At 43.7% G+C, this 19,117-nt stretch overlaps 2 protein-coding genes across 6 annotated transcripts in view; one reads left to right on the plus strand and one right to left on the minus strand.

Moving 5' to 3' along the window:
• The window catches only part of SAP30BP (SAP30 binding protein), a 60,496-nt gene extending 52,615 nt beyond the window's left edge, over positions 1–7,881 (plus strand). For 3 of the 5 annotated variants that reach the window (XM_085854971.1, XM_085854973.1, XM_085854974.1), the window contains 6 exons: positions 3,134–3,225; positions 4,106–4,166; positions 4,255–4,306; positions 6,199–6,257; positions 6,641–6,728; positions 7,244–7,881. In XM_085854971.1, the coding sequence (XP_085711097.1) occupies positions 3,134–3,225; positions 4,106–4,166; positions 4,255–4,306; positions 6,199–6,257; positions 6,641–6,728; positions 7,244–7,455 (564 nt within the window). In that variant the 3' untranslated portion in view covers positions 7,456–7,881. The remainder of the gene's footprint in view (positions 1–3,133; positions 3,226–4,105; positions 4,167–4,254; positions 4,307–6,198; positions 6,258–6,640; positions 6,729–7,243) is intronic. The other 2 variants (XM_085854972.1, XM_085854975.1) reach the window with 2 other exon arrangements.
• Positions 7,882–9,934: 2,053 nt separating this feature from the next.
• Positions 9,935–18,009, minus strand: KLHL31 (kelch like family member 31). Its single transcript, XM_085854969.1, has 3 exons — positions 17,851–18,009; positions 15,749–16,940; positions 9,935–15,444 (listed from the first exon to the last, which is right to left on the minus strand). Exons 2-3 carry the CDS (start codon positions 16,921–16,923, stop codon positions 14,712–14,714), a joined length of 1,908 nt encoding a protein of 635 aa, XP_085711095.1. The 5' UTR covers positions 16,924–16,940; positions 17,851–18,009; the 3' UTR covers positions 9,935–14,711.
• Positions 18,010–19,117: the final 1,108 nt, after the last annotated feature.

Raw genomic sequence — 19,117 nt, forward strand, 5'->3', positions numbered from 1 at the left:
TAAGGATTTCAAGCTACCTCCCGGTAATCTGAAATAGATTTCAAGTTACCCCTGGGGGTAGCTTGAAATCGATTTCATCCTTTCCCTACGATTTCAGATTACCCCCCTCAAAACATTTATTTATGTATATTTTTATACAGAAAATAGTAATTTAATTAAGGAAAAACCATTGACCATGTCACGGCCTTTGAAGAATTTGCAATGAATTTTGATTTTATAATGAATGATTTTATTTTAATATTGTTATTAATTGAAATCAGTATTTTTCATACGGTTATAGTTTTTGCCACATTTAAATGAAATCCTTCTTCGATATAGTTGATCCAAATAGACATAGTGGTATATCTTTTTAACCAACTCGGACTATATTTACAATTATGAAAACAACGCAATAAAATCGATGAATAAGAAAGGCAATGAAAACAGCTTATTTTTAATACTAAATTTCGTTGTGGTGGTGGTCGTATGGCACCTTAGCTGCCAGGGTAGCTCTCATTTCTTGAAGCGCGACTGTGTCGCTGATGCAGTGCCCCTCTACCAGTATACACACTGGAACTGGTACTCATTTCGCGAACCTCAGAAGGATGACAGGCTGAGTCAACCCCCCCCGGTGCATTAATTCAGCGGCCGACGGGGCTTGAACTCAGGACCCTCGGATCCCAAGTCGCCACCCTAACCACTGAGACAACACCAGCCTACTCACTCAGCCTGCCATCCTTCCGAGGTCGGCGAAATGAGTACCAGTTCCAGTGTGTGTACTGGTAGAGGGGCACTGTATCAGCGACACAGTCACGCTTCAAGAAATGAGAGCTACCCCTGCAGCTAAGCTGCCATACGACCATCACCACCACAACGAAATTGTGAATTAAAAATAAGCTGTTTTCATTGCCTTTCTTATACATTGATTTTATTGTGTTGTTTCCATAATTGTAAATATAGTCTGAGTTGGTTAAAAAGATATTCCAGTATGTCTATTTGGATCAACTATATCGAAGAAGGATTTCATAAAAATGTGTCAAAAACTATAACTGTATGAGAAATACTGATTTCAATTAATAACAACATTAAAATAAAATCATTCATAATAAAATCAAAATTCGTTGCAAACTCTTTAAAGGCAGTCACATGGTCAGTGGTTTTTCCCTAATTAAATTACTATTTTTTGTAAATAAACATACATAAATAAATGTTTTGAGGGGGGTAATCTGAAATCGTAGGGGGTAGGTTGAAATCGATTTCAGATTACCGGGAGGTAGCTTGAAATCTTTACATCGGCACTCTGGGTACAATAGGCCCATGATCGAAGTTAGTCCTCCCGCGCCGGCACTCTCTGCTAAACGTCGTTCGTTGCCGTCTAAGATGAGCCATTTGTTGACATTTTCTCTCCATTTATCCCATCTTACAGATGTAAAACGTTTGACTTCGTCGTTCGCCACATTGTCCTGGTGAATAATACACTGGGGAGTGTCCTCACTGACCATATTCATCAAAAATCGCCAATGAGCTGCCGGTGATTTCCTCCCTGCAGGAAGCTGCCATCTTGGACAACTTAGCTGGTCACATGACAGTCTGACGTAATTTGCATACAATGTCAGCTGATCTATTGTCTGTCAAGGTGTGGTTGAAGTGTGATATTGCCCACATGTGATCCGAGTGGAGAAAATTCAAATGAGAGAGCGCGAGGAATGCATCGATTTTCAAGATGAAAATGCACAATAACTGCAGCTATTTGAGTGGAGAACTTTTGGATATGTATGTATTTGGATATATACTATCATGTTATCAAAGGTTTGTCTACCCCCCCCCCCCCCTGATGAGAGGAACGAAACTGCACGATACAGCTTACGGCTGATGGCCTATATAGCACGCGCCTTCACTTTCTCCTTCACTTGCTGCGATTTTTACCCTGAAGAGTGCAGCACGAAAAGCTTCGGTCACTATTATGTCATGTTTGTTTGTATCAATATTACAGTTCTGCAGTACCAAACATCTGTATATATATATATATATATATATATATATATATATATATATATATATATATATATATATATATATATATAATATACACACACACACACACGTATAATAAATCCATTTGTTAGTTCTTTAACCTGTCGAGTCATTCAGACAAAACGATGTTTCGGCCAGCAACCCGACATGCACCGGGTCTCCACTAGCCTTTATCAAGAACAATTTTGTTTATCTCTTCCTGGATATACCTGGGGGAGGGGTGGGATTGTTCCAGCAACCAATCACAAAGCTGTATTGCAGGACCTCGTGACCTTTGACCCATGAAGAGCTTGTGTTGCATATCTCCAACCAATTTATTGATTTTGTTGTCATTTTTTTATACGTTATGTGGGCAACGTATGCCTTGTATTCGTACGGATATTCCCTCTGTCCAAAAATCAAAGTACCATCTTTATGGATGACAACACCCATCCACACTACAGATATTGTCAATTCTGTACTCGAGCATCACAAGCATCATTTGCATGGACTGGCCTGCACAATCTTCACACTTAAAATCTGATTGAACAGGCTTGCGACATTGTTGGGAGGTGTGTGCTGTGTGGTCATCAAGTCTGCCCGCAGTCTCTTGATAAACTGCAAGTAGTTGTGGTTGAAGTCTGGTGCAACAACACACAGAGAAAGTTGGATCATCTAATTTGTTCATTTCCAAGACTTGTACGAGTTTGGATTTGGGCCATTGGTGGTCGTTCACGTTATTAAAGCCATTTATGTCAATGTTAACTTGTCTATCGTCGTTTATAGACTAGTGTCGTAATCAAATTGCAGAGTCGATTCACACAGCCATGTCGTTTTGGTATAACAGCGCTAACTCCTCTTATACTGGCATCAAGTTTGTGTATAGAATGTTTACGAGGAGCAATGTGCTGGTCCTTTTCAACCAGAAATACGAGCAGGTTTGAACATTCCGTCAATATGCTACAAGCCTCAACTTGTTGCACATTTGCTTTTGCGAGGAGTATGTGATCTGTATTTTAATTTGTACCAACCATCGAAACTTTAAAATAACCCCTCAAATTTTATTTACATATAGAAGATGAATGGGCCAAAAGTTTGTGTGCATATTAAAAAGCAACAGGTAACACTTGATGATTTGCAGGATAAAATTCGTACACTCTACGAAAAAAAGCTGAGGCATGGGTTGGATCCAAATCGCATGATCCAGATGAAGAAGGAATTCCGGAACCCCAGGTGGGTAAATTGAGGTTGTCGTTTTTCTTTGCCACCAGCCATGATCTACCTTGGTTAAACAATAGTTTAAGACTTTCCTCAAGATGCCTGGTTTGAATCCCACGGGGCCACATTGTCTCGTGGTACAACACATTTGTGCAAAGCAGAGTGCAGCTGCTCACTCCTGGCTCGAGCCGCTGCGTTTCAAATTGATCGTTCTTTGCATCGAGTCAAACTCTTTTGATTGTTGACGTCGCTGAATGGTTTTCTGCTCTCGCACCACCCACCTTCTGTGTCATTCAACCACTTTGAGCACCCATGGATCATACATGCTTCTCTTCGTACACTCTCCTTTGCCTCCATAAATCCAGACTAACAGCTCGCTTCCACTCTTTCGTTCCTCTCTTCTCCCACATGTACAACCCTCTCCTGACTTCAGTCCAGGCCTGTTATTCACTTCACTCCTTTATGGTGACAGCTCACTCCTGTGACAAAATTTGTGTCCATTTATGCCATTTCAATTTCCATCTATTTTCTTGTCGGTCTGATGCCCGCTTTTGTCCTGCTTTCCCGTTAACGTTATGCACATCCCTTGACACTTTGTATGTGAAGGACCATTGTGGATCATGCCTGCAAGGAAAGATAACTGAATGACCAATCAAAGAACTCTCTTGTAATATTAATCAGAAGAGTGGAAACAATACTCCACCATCGTGTACAAGTGCAGCTTTCACTGCTCTCACCTTCATGGAAAACTTCAAATATCTCTTATTCTCAGCACTTTATTTTCTTTTCCTCCTGTCATGGCCAATATCGTTGAGTTAATGATGAGTTTTGTTTTGTTTTGAATCTGAGTTTGTGTTTAACTTGAACCCAGTGTTCATCTCTTGCTGTTTTTCAGCATTTATGAAAAACTCATCCAGTACTGTGGCATCGATGAATTTGGGACCAACTACCCCAAGGTGAGTGTTTGGTTCTTCCCTCGGGTCATTGTTTTTGTTCACGTGCTTGCTGTCTGTCGTCACACTGATCGAGCCTCGTGTTTTGCAGGATATGTTCAATCCCCACGGGTGGTCGGATGACTCGTACTACGAAGCACTGGGTGAGCAATCGTGCTGCTTGAACATGCGACTAAAAATGACCAACACGATTAATTATTTCTGCTTGCACATCACAAACTACCGCAATATCTACATGTGTACATAAGTAGTATGAATAATTGTTTGGTGGAACAAGAAGCCTTGGGGGAATTGCCGAAGCTTTTGATCTCCCACTCGTCAGGGCACACACAAGAATATCGGATAGGAAGACTCAAAACAATTTATGCTCAAACCTGTTTCCTGATTGGCTTTTTAGGACTGTTGCTGACGTCGATATAAGTCATGGCTATGAGGCAGCGAGGAAGCCTAAGACTTTCCACAATGCCACAGCAGGGTCTAAAACAATTGAAGTGTTCACACAAACTTTTTTGTTGTTGGTTTACAAAGAACAGGTGTGTGTGTGTGTGTGTGTGTGTGTGTGTGTGTGTGTGTGTGTGTGTGTGTGTGTGTGTGTGTGTGTGTGTGTGTGTGTGTGTGTGTGTGTGTGTGTGTGTGTGTGTGGTTTCAACAATGCATACGTGTGCCACGCGATGTGCATGAGCCGCAAATGAAACCACTCATCACTGCACATTCAGGCTTGTTCAGCAAATGCTCGCCAATCGCAGAATCGCTTTTTTTGAACAAGCACTCTCATTGGGTTCTCGCACACGTGAGCGGCCTCCCGTCTTTGGGACGTATGGCCTATGTACCTGGCATCACACCGGCGCTGAAATTCATAAATAACATTATTTCAGTATTGTCGGAGGGAGTGTCTTTCTGGACTGGTGGGAGCACTTTATGGGCGCTAAATATCACTCACGTTTCAACCGAGTGACAGCAGCATGAAACTACTTGCTGCACCTGTTGTTTTTGAGATATTTTACCTGCTCCAGCTTCATCAATTTTTTCAGCCCTATAACCTTGACACAGTTCTCCTGAAGCGGGCCAATGGTGATTGTACAGGTATTCGGCATGTAGTACCTTCAGGCAAATTACCAACCCTGGCCAGGGTGTTTGTTATTTCAGATACTTATGCTTTCTTTTTTTGTGTCAGGAGGCTGATATGCTGAGGTTGCTCTATCGATAATTTTATCATGATGCAGGAATTTGGGGTTAGCCGCAAGACAAAAGTGCCTTGCTCCTATCTTCTTGATCGTCCCTTTTGTCTTCCCACCCCTTCCCCTTCACTTTTTTTTATAATGAGCCTCGAGATCAAAGCTCATGAAGGAACTGGATATGGGAGGTTATTAATATAGTATCGGACAAGTGTTGAGCGAACAAACAACACCACATTCAGTGTGAAGAGCTGTATGGAGATGGGAGGTTGAATGAGGGCAGATTATACAATGATTTCAGATGAATTTTCACACACGGGAAGAGCATGCGAATATATGCTCAAATTTGCCCTCCCCACCCCCAACCTCCCCAAAACTCCCTCAGTATCATGTGTTTTTTAAAATTTCAATGTGTAGCTTGTGATGAACATTAAAATGCTATTTATGATGAGGTGGCACTGCTCAAAATTCTCCTGCGAAACAAAAACTCGAGCAAGATACGGCAATGTGTTAAAAAGAAAAATCTTCTAAAGTTACAAATTTGATAATAAGCAATTTGCACCTCCTGTAGCCTAAGCCAATTGGCACCCCCCCTCCCCCGAATGTCACGACCATCGCTGAAATGTCATCATGACTTGCATTTGTGGTGTCTCACCAATCGTTCCATTCCAGGAGCAGACAGGTAAACACCTCCCTCCTACCCACCCCCTCCCAACAAAACAACTTTCACCTGCACCAAAACAACCTGCACCTTATGATTCTACAGTGTATGTGATGATTTTGTTGATCAGTTCTGTAGCCAAATCGGATGCTTTCTTGGAGACTATGTCTAAGACGTGTCTCCCTTTGGAAATTTTCAGCTCGGTCACAGAAGTTGGAGATGGACAGGCTGGAGAAAGCAAAGAAAGAACGAACAAAGGTATGAAAGCACTGATGTGAGTTATGTGATTGTTGAATGAAATGTGTTCACTGAAATGTGCATCTCTTGGTTGGAAATGCAATGTTCACTTGAATCTCCCACGATGAAGCCGAGTCTATGGACCTATCACTGTCACATCGCAGAAAGGTCAGTGTTCTCTGTCTTCTACCACTTCCTTTCTGGTCTTGCACCTTCTGCTCTTTCTGTGCTTCACCCCTATCCCCCCCCCGCGTTTCTGCAGGGCACACTTGCTCCACCATCAACCACCTTGTGGTGAAACTACCTAAATTAAGAATCAATGCTCACCTCCACCCATTTGTTTTTTTTGTTTTTGTTTTTTTTCAAAAAAAACAATTAACACATGACCTTGTCTTTGCCTCAAGATTGAATTTGTGACGGGAACTAAAAAATCCGCTCCAGCTCCCACCTCCGCAACCACCTCCACAACTACGACAACCACAACCGGTACTGGTGGGTCCCAGAATTTCCACAATGGGTTGAGAACAGTCACAACATAAGTTTTGTTCAACGAGGAAGAGATTTTACGATGGTGATTGTTGTGGTGGTGATGGCAACAATGGTAAAATTTGGGCATCAAAATAACTTTTCCATCGATTTGAACAGAGAGCTCTCTCTTTCTGGGAGAAATCTAAAACAGCACTGTTTAAGATCATTGTAATGGCAAAACCTGCAGGTGCACACCTATACTATACTTAAATGCACGAAGAGTTAATTTTGCTCTTAGTGTTTGCTTCATCCTTAACCACCATGTTCTTTCACTGTGTATTTGAAATTCCAGTAAACTTTAAGGTGATTGTGGTTGTGGCCACATAAGGTGGTGCAGAGATCGTTAGGAAGTATAACCTCGAGTCTTAGTTAATTGCTTAAATCAGGCAGATTGGGTTAAATTGTTCTGGGTAGATTATTATTTGCTTGGAAGGAAGAGATATAAAAACAGATGAGTACAATGTATGTTGCACTCTCAGATCCTCAGAAGCGGAAGAGCAAATGGGACTCAGCTGTTCCATTGGGATCGGCACCAAAGATTCCATTGCCTCCACTCATGGTGACGACTGCGTCCATTTCGAACAGTGCGCTAACCATCGTCTCGTCTGTTCCTCCCGGTCCAGTGTTGGCAACAACTACGTCGAAGACGGTCATTTCTGCCATTGGTGCAATCCGCAAAAGCAAGCCTTAATTGCAGCACGCTGCATTTCCTCCTACCAGTCATCCTCTCTGCTGCCGTTGCCTTTCATTGGAAACTTCCTGTCCATTGACCTCAATTCCAAGCTTGTTTGGAATCGCCGAATGAAATGATGATCCTAATAAGGGACGTCTCGGTGGAGGATCTGTTGGTCTTTGCAGCGATAACAGACTATACCTGTACAGCCCAAATGGTGACTATAATTGCTGGCTCTGGGAACTGATAAATGGAGCTTACTCGCCCGTGTGAATGGCTTAAGACCGTCGGTACTCCATGTTGGCCTAGCGATATCCAGAGCGTTTGACTTGATCATGCTGCACCGCAATCCCTTAGCATTGGCGTGGTTCGCAGCTCAAGACGTGTTCAGCACAGAGTATGTTTTGCATCTTTTAATATTCAAATAAACGACGATTTGTTTTCTTTGTGTTGTGAATATACTTTAGTAAGAGCTGTCAACGAAATTTGCTTGTCGAAAATATGTCAACAACCTGCGTGTGGTCTTTGCATAACTGTTTACCTGATTGGCGACACCATTTGTGACAAATTAGCAAATTGCATTTCAAAGTAAAGGAGCACCAGTTTATCCCAAATGTTCCTTAACTACCTCTGCCACCAAAGGTGGAAGGAGATTCTTTTCTCCCCCGTCTGTCTATTTGTTTTCCCGTTTACCTCACACACATCCCCTTCACACAGAACAACCTCCACCTCCCCCTTCCCCCAAACAACCGATACCTTATGATTCTGCATGGAGGGACTCCACCTTACATGTGGGATATCTCAAAAAGTTGTGGACTGATTCGGATGAAATTTGGGAGGCAGGTTGGGTGTGTGACGAGGACAAATTGATTCGATTTTGTTGAACATCCAAATCCTGATAATTTTTAAAGTGATTCTTCACCTTTGAGAGATTGGGCCAAAAATGATACATTTTTGAAATATCATGCCCAATATGTTCTCATGGATTAGGCATTGCATGGCGGAGGTATGCGCTCTACCGAGTGCCCTTCTGGTTTACTATGTAATGGACTTCCTTGATCCTGGAAATGTTTGAAAAGCTCATCGCCATCATTTGTTACTTACATATCTATCGTGTGATTGTTTTCAGATCTTTAAAGCAAGGGAGTAGGAGTTCTATTGACTTCTCGGAGTAGAGTTGTGGGTGGCTTGCGATACATGTTGTGAGCAGTTGATGTGTATAATTAAGCCTGTGTCTTCCCATAACGATATTTGCCCCAATGTAGCAAGAACTTCAACCTCCAACTACCAGGAAGGTTTTGTGAGAATTGCATTTCCTCTGCAATTTGTGGAAACTTGAGTGTTGGTGTTTCCACAACATACTACGAATGAACGTTTTGACTGGGTCTCCTGCTGCAATGTCCTGCACCATGTACATGTTTGTAACCTCCACCTCCCACCTCGTCACTCCCCTCCCATCTTCTACTTTCACCCCTGATGGACCAGTACCAGGCTGTTTTGTTAAAATCCATACAAATGCACTTCAACTGCTGTGCCTTTGCAGGTCAGGTCAGGAATGTGAATTGTTCTGCAATTATGGTGTCGGCAATATCTGTGGACCAATCTGGTGGATTTAACCCCCTGGATCCAAAAGCTTTAAAATAAATTATTCTTTTTTTAAACAGACAAAATCTAGGCTCGTGGAAGAATGAGGTGACCGAGGATAAAATGGCAACTTACTGACAACGGAGCCACGGATGGACGGCAGAAGGGAGGAAATAAACAGGAAGAGGAAAGGAGGTAAAAGTAACGTGCAAGAGGGTTGAGATGGGTAGGATGAATGGGGGTAGAAAAGATCGTAGATGGACATGGAGGGGGATGACGTTAGACGGTGGTGCATTGCTTGCTTTGAAAGTGATACCCTGGAGGGAAGATCGTGATTGAAGTTTTGTAATTTTTCTACGTTATTTATATATTGTAAATGAGCGATTGAAGATTTGGTGCAGATCGGTACAACTTGAGCAATTGTAGACGACGGTCATCGAGTGGCCAAAGCCTGTTGTTGGCTTCACGGTTAAGGTGGATTACTTAAGATCTTCGGGTCTTGAGTTTGAGCCCCTGTCGTGCCGTTCCATCACACCAGGTGGGTTGACTATGCATGTCATTCATCGAGTGGACAAGTGGAATTCATTTATGGGCCGAGTGGGATTGTTTTACACCTTAACAACTTCTATCAAAGTTAAACTTTCATTCTAATCATCATAACGTGCTGCAGGTCCCCCCGATCACCGAACAGAATTGATAACCGGGCAAGAGTAAATAAATGAACAAACAAAAAGTAGGCAGGCAATGAGCTGTCGACCAACCCATCACACCTGCAAATAGCAAGTGAACGAAGCAAACCACTGAGGTGAGAGAATGAATCGACAGCATCACTTTTGTACAATTTCTATTTTTAAAAGCTTTGGTATCATCATGGGAAGTATTCATGGATTCAAAGAATTGAAGCAGTCAAAAGTGTAATAACAACAAATTTATTTTTCTTGCTACTCGAGTGTGGCTGTACATCAAAACTGATCCGTTTCATTTGACACTCATGATTGTGCGCGTGCTGTGGTTACCACAAAAGCGGTTTCATAGCTTGCATGCAGTTTGTGCCATCTCATCAGGCCACTGCGTAGACATCCTAACGAGTTTTTGAAGAGGTAACGTGTGAGATGCATTGACACAGTCTTGGTGTTTAAAAATGGTGTCCTGCACTTTCTAGCGATTCTCAACTAAATGCTGCCAGTCCCATAACTGTTTTTTATACTCATTTAGCATTTCAAAAATATAAATAAGGTGGTTGGAGAGTTGTTCCTGAGGGGGACAGAGACATTGGAGAATGTACATATCAAGTTAGCTGCAAACAGCATGAAAAAGGATAATGCTCATCTGTAAGCAAATTTGGGAATATTTAATTTCTCTGTCCTTTTGCAAACCTCGTCACACTATGGACCCTTCAATCACCTGCCAACGTTTTTGTAACTTGATTGGATGTGGTGCTGAAAAGTAGAATCTCAGATCATGGTGTGTGGATGTGATGATGAAAGGTTGAATTTCAGATCATGGAGGGTGGATGTGGTGCTGCAAGGCGGAATTTCAGATCATGTTGGGTGGATGTGGTGATGTAAGTTGGAATTTCAGATTGTGGTGGGTGGATGTGGTGATGTAAGGTGGAATTTCAGACCATGGAGTGTGGATGTGGTGCTGTAAGGTAGAATTTCAGATCATGGAGGGTAGATGTCGTAATGCAAGGTGGAATTTCAGATCATGTTTGGTGGATGTGGTACTGTAAGGTGGAATTTCAGATTGTGGTGGGTGGATGTGGCGATGCAAGGTGGAATTTCAGATTGTGGTGGGTGGATGTGGTGATGTAAAGTGGAATTTCAGATCATGGAGGGTGGATGTGGTGCTATAAGGTAGAATTTCAGATCATGTTGGGTGGATGTGGTGCTGTAAGGTGGAATTTCAAATTGTGGTGGGTGGATGTGGTGCTGTAAGATGGAATTTCAGATCATGGAGGGTGGATGTGGTACTGCAAGGTAGAATTTCAGATCATGTTGGGTGGATGTGGTGCTGTAAGGTAGAATTTCAGATCATGGAGGGTAGATGTCGTAATGCAAGGTGGAATTTCAGATCATGTTTGGTGGATGTGGTGCTGTAAGGTGGAATTTCAGATTGTGGTGGGTGGATGTGGTGATGCAAGGTGGAATTTCAGATTGTGGTGGGTGGATGTGGTGATGCAAGGTGGAATTTCAGATCATGTTGGGTGGATGTGGTGCTGTATCGTGGAATTTCAGATCATCTTATCTACCACGGTGACCACCAGGAATGATACGGAACACGTGTGCTCAGATCCTTAACTACCCTCCTTGTTCGGTGGAGTGAAGATCTGAATGAAAACCGTGAGACCTGAGCGACCATCTCCATCATCGTGTTTGGTGGGAATGGTTCTCTTCCGCAGTCAATTTTGGATCCAAGTCCCGACGGGCAAAGTACTTGATGAAGGCTGCTGTGTCCGGCTGAAACCTTGGAATTTCATTGTGTTGTGCTGGTTGTACTTCACAGTCTGTTGTGCTTCTCATGACCTTGGCGCATATTTATTGCTTAACAAACAAGTTCAGTCACTGCTGGAACCAAAATGCTTGATCTCGGGAATTATAAATGTGAAAGCACGAGCTGTAGGGAGGTGTACCAAGCAGAAGGTGTTTAAACGATTTTCACCTGAGCCAAAAATCACCTGTTCTTCCATGCATTCATTGAGCCTGTTTCATCACAAAGGTTGAGGAACTGACAACTTTATTTGGTCTACCATGGAGTTTCTTGTGGATCTTCTGATAAAACCTCCATGAATTGACTGTTTTCCATGCCTGGTGTTGGCTTAATGGTGAGGGTGGTGGGCTTTGAATCCTAGGGTCCTGAGTTCAAATCCTGCTCATCTGTTGAATTAATACCATGTGGGGTTAACTCGGCCTGTCATCCTTCCGAGGTCGGCAAAGTGAGTGCCAGCATGCTGGTTTCCTGTCGGAGTGGCGACCCGTCCAGGATTGTGCCCAATAGCCAAGGAGACTGCTTAGTAACACCAACGCTCTGCACAGAGGATGGTCCCAATCTCCTCTCCTTTTACAGAAAAAAAACCTGATATCTTTCTTGGCATTGTTACCACTTGAAGCACCCACTCCCGACAGGAGCCGTCAAGGGGGTCATGCTATTATATTATGCCTATTTCACTCCAAGGGGTCTCAGGATTATACACCCAAAAATGGTTGCGCTTTGCTTAAGCCGTTTTTGCGGTACCTGGGAACAGACAGACAGACGGTGAATTATATCTTACTATATAATTCACCATCTGTCTGTCTGGTTCAACCGTTTTTGCAGTACCTGGGAACAATCACAACCATTTTTTGGGTGTGTAATCCTGGGACCCCCTTGGAGTAAAATAGGCATAAATATAACATGACCTCCTTGATGGCTCCCGTAGGAGTGGGTGCTTCTAGTAAGTGCAATGCGAAACGCTCATACAATGCAGATAGAGAGTTGACACCCCCTTTTAAAATTTTCACCTTTTGTTTCCTTATATGCTGGAATAAAATTGCATTAAATCAGACTTTTTCCACCTTTATTTACGCATCGTATCCAACAACTTCCAAATGAAAAACAAATTTTAGGAAATTAATGAAAAATACAAAACTAGAAAATCTTGGTTGGATAAGTGTCCACCACCCCAGGTTAATATTTGGTGGAAGCACCTTTGACAGCAATTACAGCTGTGTCGGTTGGGATAGGTCTCCACCAACTATGCACACCTTGATTGGGCAATATATTTGCCCATTCTTCTGTACAAGCTCAGTCAAGTTATGTAGGGAGCTTTGATGGACAGCAATCTTCAAGTCATGCCACAGGTTTCTGATTGGATTTTGTTCAGGGCTCTGACTGGGCCACTCAAGGGCATTTCTCTTTTCGTTCCTTAACCACTCCATTGCTGCAATGGCTGTGTGCTTCAGGTCGTTGTCATGCTGAAAGATGAACTTCTGTCCCAATTTCAGTTTTCTTACAGAGGGCAGCAGGTTTTCCTCGAGGATTTTTCTGTATTTTGCTCCATACATCTTCCTTTCTATCCTGACAAGTGCCTCCGTCCCTGCTGGTGAGAAACATCCCCAGAACATGATGCTGCCATCAACATGCTTCACAGTAGGAATGGTGTTCTTTGGGTGATGTGCCAGGCTGGGTTTGTGCTAAAAGTAACATTTTGCATTTAAGCAAAAAAGTTCCATGTTGGTTTCAGGAGACCACAAAACCTTTTGCCACATGACTTCATAATCTCCGGAGTGGTTTCTTGCATACCTCAAATAGAACTCAAGGTGGGCTTTTTTGAATAATGGCTTCCTTCTTGCCAAACTACGGTACAGGCCAGACTTGTGGAGTGCTTGGGATATTGTTGTCACATGTACATAGTGACCAGTCTTTGACATAAAGGCCTGTAACTCTTTGAAAGTTGCCATTGGCCATGTTGGCCTCTCTGATCAGTCTCCTCCATGCTTGGTCATCCACATTGGACAGATTGCCTGATCTAGGCACGGTCTTGGTGGACCATACGCCTTCCACTTCTTAATGATTATCTTGACTGTGTTCTAAGGGATATTCAAGGCCTTTGAAATATTTTGATACCCATCCTCTGATCTGTGCCTTTTCACGACTTTATCATGGTCTTCTGAAAGCTCCTTGGTGCTTATGGTTGAGTATTTGTTGTGAAATGCACTACTGAGCAGAGGAAACCTACAGGAACAGCTGATTTTATTCTGAAATAATCAGAATCACCACAATTTAACACAGGTGGAGGCCAATTAACTTGGTGTGTGATTTTGAAGGTGATTGGTTGCACCTGAGATAATTTACAATTGCTATAATAAGGGGTTGGGGGTGGACACTGATCCAACCAAGATAGTGTAATGTTTTATTCTTAATTTTCTGAAATTTGTTTTTCACTTGGAAGTTGTGGGTTACAATGTGTAAATGAAGGTTGAAAAAGTCTGAGTTAATGCAATTTAATTCCAGGTGATCAGGAAACAAAAGGTGAAAATTTTGTAAGGGGGTACAAACTTTCTCGAGGAATTGTATATGTTTCAATCACAGTTCAAGTTGTCAATGGAATCCACTTTGATGACATCAAAATTTGACAGGTAGGTTAGGTTAAAGTAAATGGTCAGTGTTCAAGGCATTCGAGGCCCACCCACCATTGCTCTCTGGGCACTGGTTAGCATCACTCGTGGTACGAATGATAAATGGACATCGCAAATGGGCCCGTGAGATCCAAACCTAAACTTGCAATCGGAAAGGTGACGTCTATTTATAAATGCATATGGCAGAACTTGTCATTGCCTCTTCCACGAGAATAGAAGGGACATTTCAAACGTCTATCTCCTAAAATGTCCTTTCTATCCCCATACCTGTCATGCTTCTTATTCAGCAAACAACATGGTTTTAAACCTTGGTGCACTATTAGCCAGTCACCAACGAAAACAAGTAACCACCAACACTCACAACCTATGTGGTGAGAGATGATTGCAGGTGAAGCACAGCCACATGTTGCCCCTCATGTGCAAGTTTACTGGTAATTAGTGTGGTGACTAATGCTTCATGTAGTAGATCTGAGGGTTGGTCTAAATGGACAAAGTGATTGTTGGTGGAGAAAGTCCAACTGTACAGATATTCCCATTCCAGCAATGCGTCGACCCAGCATGAGCCGCTTTGGCTCAGATGCTGAGAGGCATCGAGGAAACAGAGCTGGCCCTTGAGTCGCGCACCCGACGATGTGGCATGAGCAATGAACAGCAGGAAACGCCGACCACAGCTTCTGGCAATTCCTCCTCGTCCAGCCACGCGTTCACTTCAGGATCAAAGCTCTGAATGCACTTCTTGTATTTTTTCTCGGCCTCATTCCAGCCGCCTGCGAGGAGGACTCGTCGACCGAGCATGGTTGCCCCGGCAGTGCTAACACCTGTAGGTAGTGGGGACACGTAACTCCACTGACCGGTGAAAGGGTTGTACATCTCCACTGTCAGTACGTCCACACGTTCTCCACGCGGTCCCAATTGGCTACCCCCTGCCACGTAGACCCTTTCCCCGAGTGAGACCGAGCAGTGCCAGCCACGGGGTGTGCTCAAAGGGGCTTTCTCGTGCCAACTGTCACTCGTCACCTCGTATGAACATGCGGTGCGCGAGTACGCATTGTTGATATACCCGCCCGTCACCAAGACTCTCCCGTTAGCAGTGGCACTCGCGTGGCAGCAGCGGGCCACATCTAACGAAGCCTTGGGCTGCCACTGGTTTGTCGAGGGCACGTAACACTCCATGGCGGATAACGGCCCTTCACTGTTCCTCCCACCGATGGCGAATAGCAGACCATTGCAGGCGCTGAAGCTGAAGTGCGTACGCTTGTGCAGCATACCGGCCAACTGGATCCACATGTTGAAACGAGCATCAAACCTGAAAGGGACTTTGTCATTATCGTAACTTGAATCAATTATGATAGTTAAGCCTGGCAATAAATGATCAAAGATCTTGATTTAGTAAAATCCTGCAAGGGTTTAGTTTATCATTAAAAAAATAATAATAATAAAGATCAATTGGTTACTCAACAGGCTTCAGTTTAAACCTCTTGAATGGATATATTAATCAAAGGTTTTGAAATGCAATGAGGTTGAAAGATAAGCAGGAATGACTAGATAAGATATGGTCACAAATTGTGACCATATCTTGTCTAGTCCTTCTTGCCAATCTTGCTTTTTACCTGCAAAACGTGCTCACAGCATGCTTCGCTTGATTCCTTGCATCATTCTGATCTTCACCACCAGCCACGTACAGAAAGCCATCCATTACCGCAATGCACTGATTGAAGCTTTTGGAGACCATCTCTGTGAGTTTCACCCAACCTGTCTCTGGGTCTCGATACAATACGTCTCTGCTCAGGGACTTCTCTACCAAAGCCGGGCGTCCACCAACGGTAACAAGGACCTTGGCACCACCGCGTAGTTTTGTTCTCCTCGACTGCATCACGTTCTGCTGGTAGGGCAACAGATGATAGTTCATCGCGTCCACGAGGAGCTTGTGGCAATCTGGATCTTGCATCATCCTCGGGACTGTCTGCACGTACGTTACCAAGTCATGAGCCGAGATGGTCCCGAAGCGAATGTTGCTGAGCAGTTCCGCAGCGTACGCCAGCCGCTTAGAGTCGTGCTCCAGCCACTTTAGTGCGATGTGAAAAGCCGTGAGCTCAGAATTGATCTCAAGACTGTCATCCAACAACAGTTGATTGATTTGATCAAAGCTGAGCTTAAGAAACTGGTCAGTTTCAGAAAATTCCACAAAGTTTTCTCTGATGAACTTCTCTGCAGTCTCTCTGGTGTTATGGAGATCGAAGGTCTTTGCTACATTGGATACGTACATGCAGTTTTCCACGTTCAACGTTTGCTCCATGAAGTCACAGCAGAGCTTGAGCAAAGAGTGCATTTGGAGTCGCACGGCTGTGGCTACCACACTTGACACATTCTGCAGGGACAGGTTCACAGAACCGCTGTATGTGTACAAGATGGCGGTAGCAAGGCCCACTGCAGCGATGTCGTTCAACTCCAGCTGCTGGGTCCCAGAATCTTGACGCAGCAGGGTCCGTATGTGGTCACTGCACGAAGCCATCACAAGCTTGTGAACATGGAAAGTCTTGGTCTTGACGCTTAATGTGAGGTCACAAAGAAAGCCATCCATCTGCATTGCCTTTTGGCCTTCTAGTATCTGGTCGCTATGGTGTGGGTTCGACAGTTCGGTGACGGAACTACAAAGCTCTTTGAAGTCAAAGTTGTTATTGAGGAAATTAATTTCATTTTTCGCCGTTTCTTTTATGCCATTTATTATTTGAACATCATTTCCGTCGGCCTTGTTCTTTCTGTTGGTCTTCTTTTTGGGTGGCATGTCTGATTTTGGCAGAACTGCAAAAGAAGCAACTTTGATCAGCAAAGCACAGATTGATATGATAATCTACAATACATTAGGCTTTGCTAACCAGGCAGATCATGCAGGGCGTTTAAGGAGTCGTCTCCGCTATTAGGCCGGGAGCACTCCAAGAAAAGTTTTACATTCGGGACAACCAACGGCCCCGACGGCACCAGCAAGTCGAGTCGAAGACCTACCCTCCCACGGGAGAAGCGTATCGAGTTGACACCACCCATCATGGTACGAGCGAATATGGACAATGAAGACCCCACAGCACGAGCGAGTAGAGTCGAAAACCCATCCCATGGAACAACCAAATCGAGGGTCCCTCGTGGAATGAGCGAGTCGACGACCCCCTTCCCTGCGTAGCACAATAGTCAAGTCGAAGACCCACCATGGCACAGGCGAGTCAAAGATCCAACCCCCCCCCCTTCCCTCCCAAAAGGAATTTAGTCGAGTTAAGACCCTTCACGGTGCAGTGGAGTCAAAAAACCTTATGGCCAGAGGTTTCAACCCCATGAGCAGCGCAGGTTGTTGAAAAGGTATTATGATATCAATTAGATTTCTTCAAGTATTTCGATTTGAGAAGCAAAACGAAGACCTTACATGGCACTGGACTGAACCTGAAGCTCTGCCTTCCTATTTTTACTCCCGCTATTTCCAGACACGGGTCACATCAACTCCCAAAACGTCACGTTCCCTTTAGGAAACACGACCAATGGTCATACTTTTCAGATCGAAACGATTAGATCACAAAAAACAAACATGAAACCTGAATCTTTTACCACGTTTACTCCAACAGATTACATTTTTTCATCTTTGAGGAGAATAAATTATCTGAACGTGGGATTACATTGAGATTTTAAAAAAATAATAATAAAATAACCAAAACTGTAAGTAACGTACCTGCGAAGTACACCGGAGGTCGCACGTGCTCGCCACTACGTGCACCCGCTGCTGCTGAGAGCCCAATGAACGTCGCAGCTCGCACCAACTGCAGCGGGTTGTCGCTGGAGGGGAACCATTATAAACCTGGATACGATGGAGGAGGAGTCTGCGACGTCTTAGTCACTTCGTTGATCCCGCACCAATTGTGTGAGAGCATACACGAATACATTTCTGGGTAAATGTGGGCGGAGTCACTGCTCGCCCAATGACGGTAGATCCAAAAGCCGGGCGACATCTCGAATAACTATTTATTTTAACCATTTATTGAGCACGTTGCCCCCCTTGTGATAGTACGACTCGTCGATTGTACATTGCTGATTAGGAACATCTACTTTTACATCGACCTATCTGAAAATGCCTGGTGTTGGCTTAATGGTTTAGGTGGTGGGTTTGGGATCCGAGGGTCCTGAGTTCAAATGCCGCTCAGCTGTTGAATCAATACCAGGCGGGGTTAACTCGACCTGTCATCCTTCCGAGGATGGCAAAATGAGTGCCAGCCTGATGGTATACTGTGTCGGAGTCGCGACCCGTCCAGGATTGTGCCCAATAGCCAAGGAGACGGCTTCAGCAGCATCAACGTTCTGCACAGAGTGTGGTCCCAATCTCCTCCTATCTGGGAAGCCTGCGTGCATTCAACTCTTGAACGGGACAGATCATTTGGCATTAAGAGGAAAAGGGAATTGAACTTAAAAACGAGGTTCACTTGGCAGCCATCAATGTATTACATACGCAAATCGAATTTTCAATGAAACCTCACCCTCCCTCATTTTCAATGATGAAAACCTTAATCTTAATCCCCCACCACATCTCAAACACTCCCATTTTTCTAAATTTGGTAATTTGAACAATTCATATCAAAACCAGAACTCAGACAGTTTGAATAGACAAACAACAAGTGAGTGGCGAGATATTCAAACTTGAACTGGAAGGGTGCACGATGGTCCTTCAATAAACGTGATGGTTACATCACCGGCCTGTCAAGGGGAAACATTTCACTGAACTTCCATTATTCATCCGATAACATTCGCACTTTGTTCCACATTCACCTGTTCCCTTTCTGCATTGCATATGACCCTCATTCTGCTCCAATAAAAAGGATAAATCATCACTTCGTTGGATTCCGTGGACCACCAACGCTGGATGTTTAAAAACCCAAACAGATTTCATAAACACGTCCTTAAAACAAGAACCAACCGGAGTTTCAAATTAAAACGATCTCAAACTC

The sequence above is a fragment of the Eptatretus burgeri genome, chromosome 14 (genome assembly GCF_056783735.1).
Source record: "Eptatretus burgeri isolate ZD-2024b chromosome 14, Ebu_testis_v1, whole genome shotgun sequence".
NCBI classification, from domain to species: domain Eukaryota; kingdom Metazoa; phylum Chordata; class Myxini; order Myxiniformes; family Myxinidae; genus Eptatretus; species Eptatretus burgeri.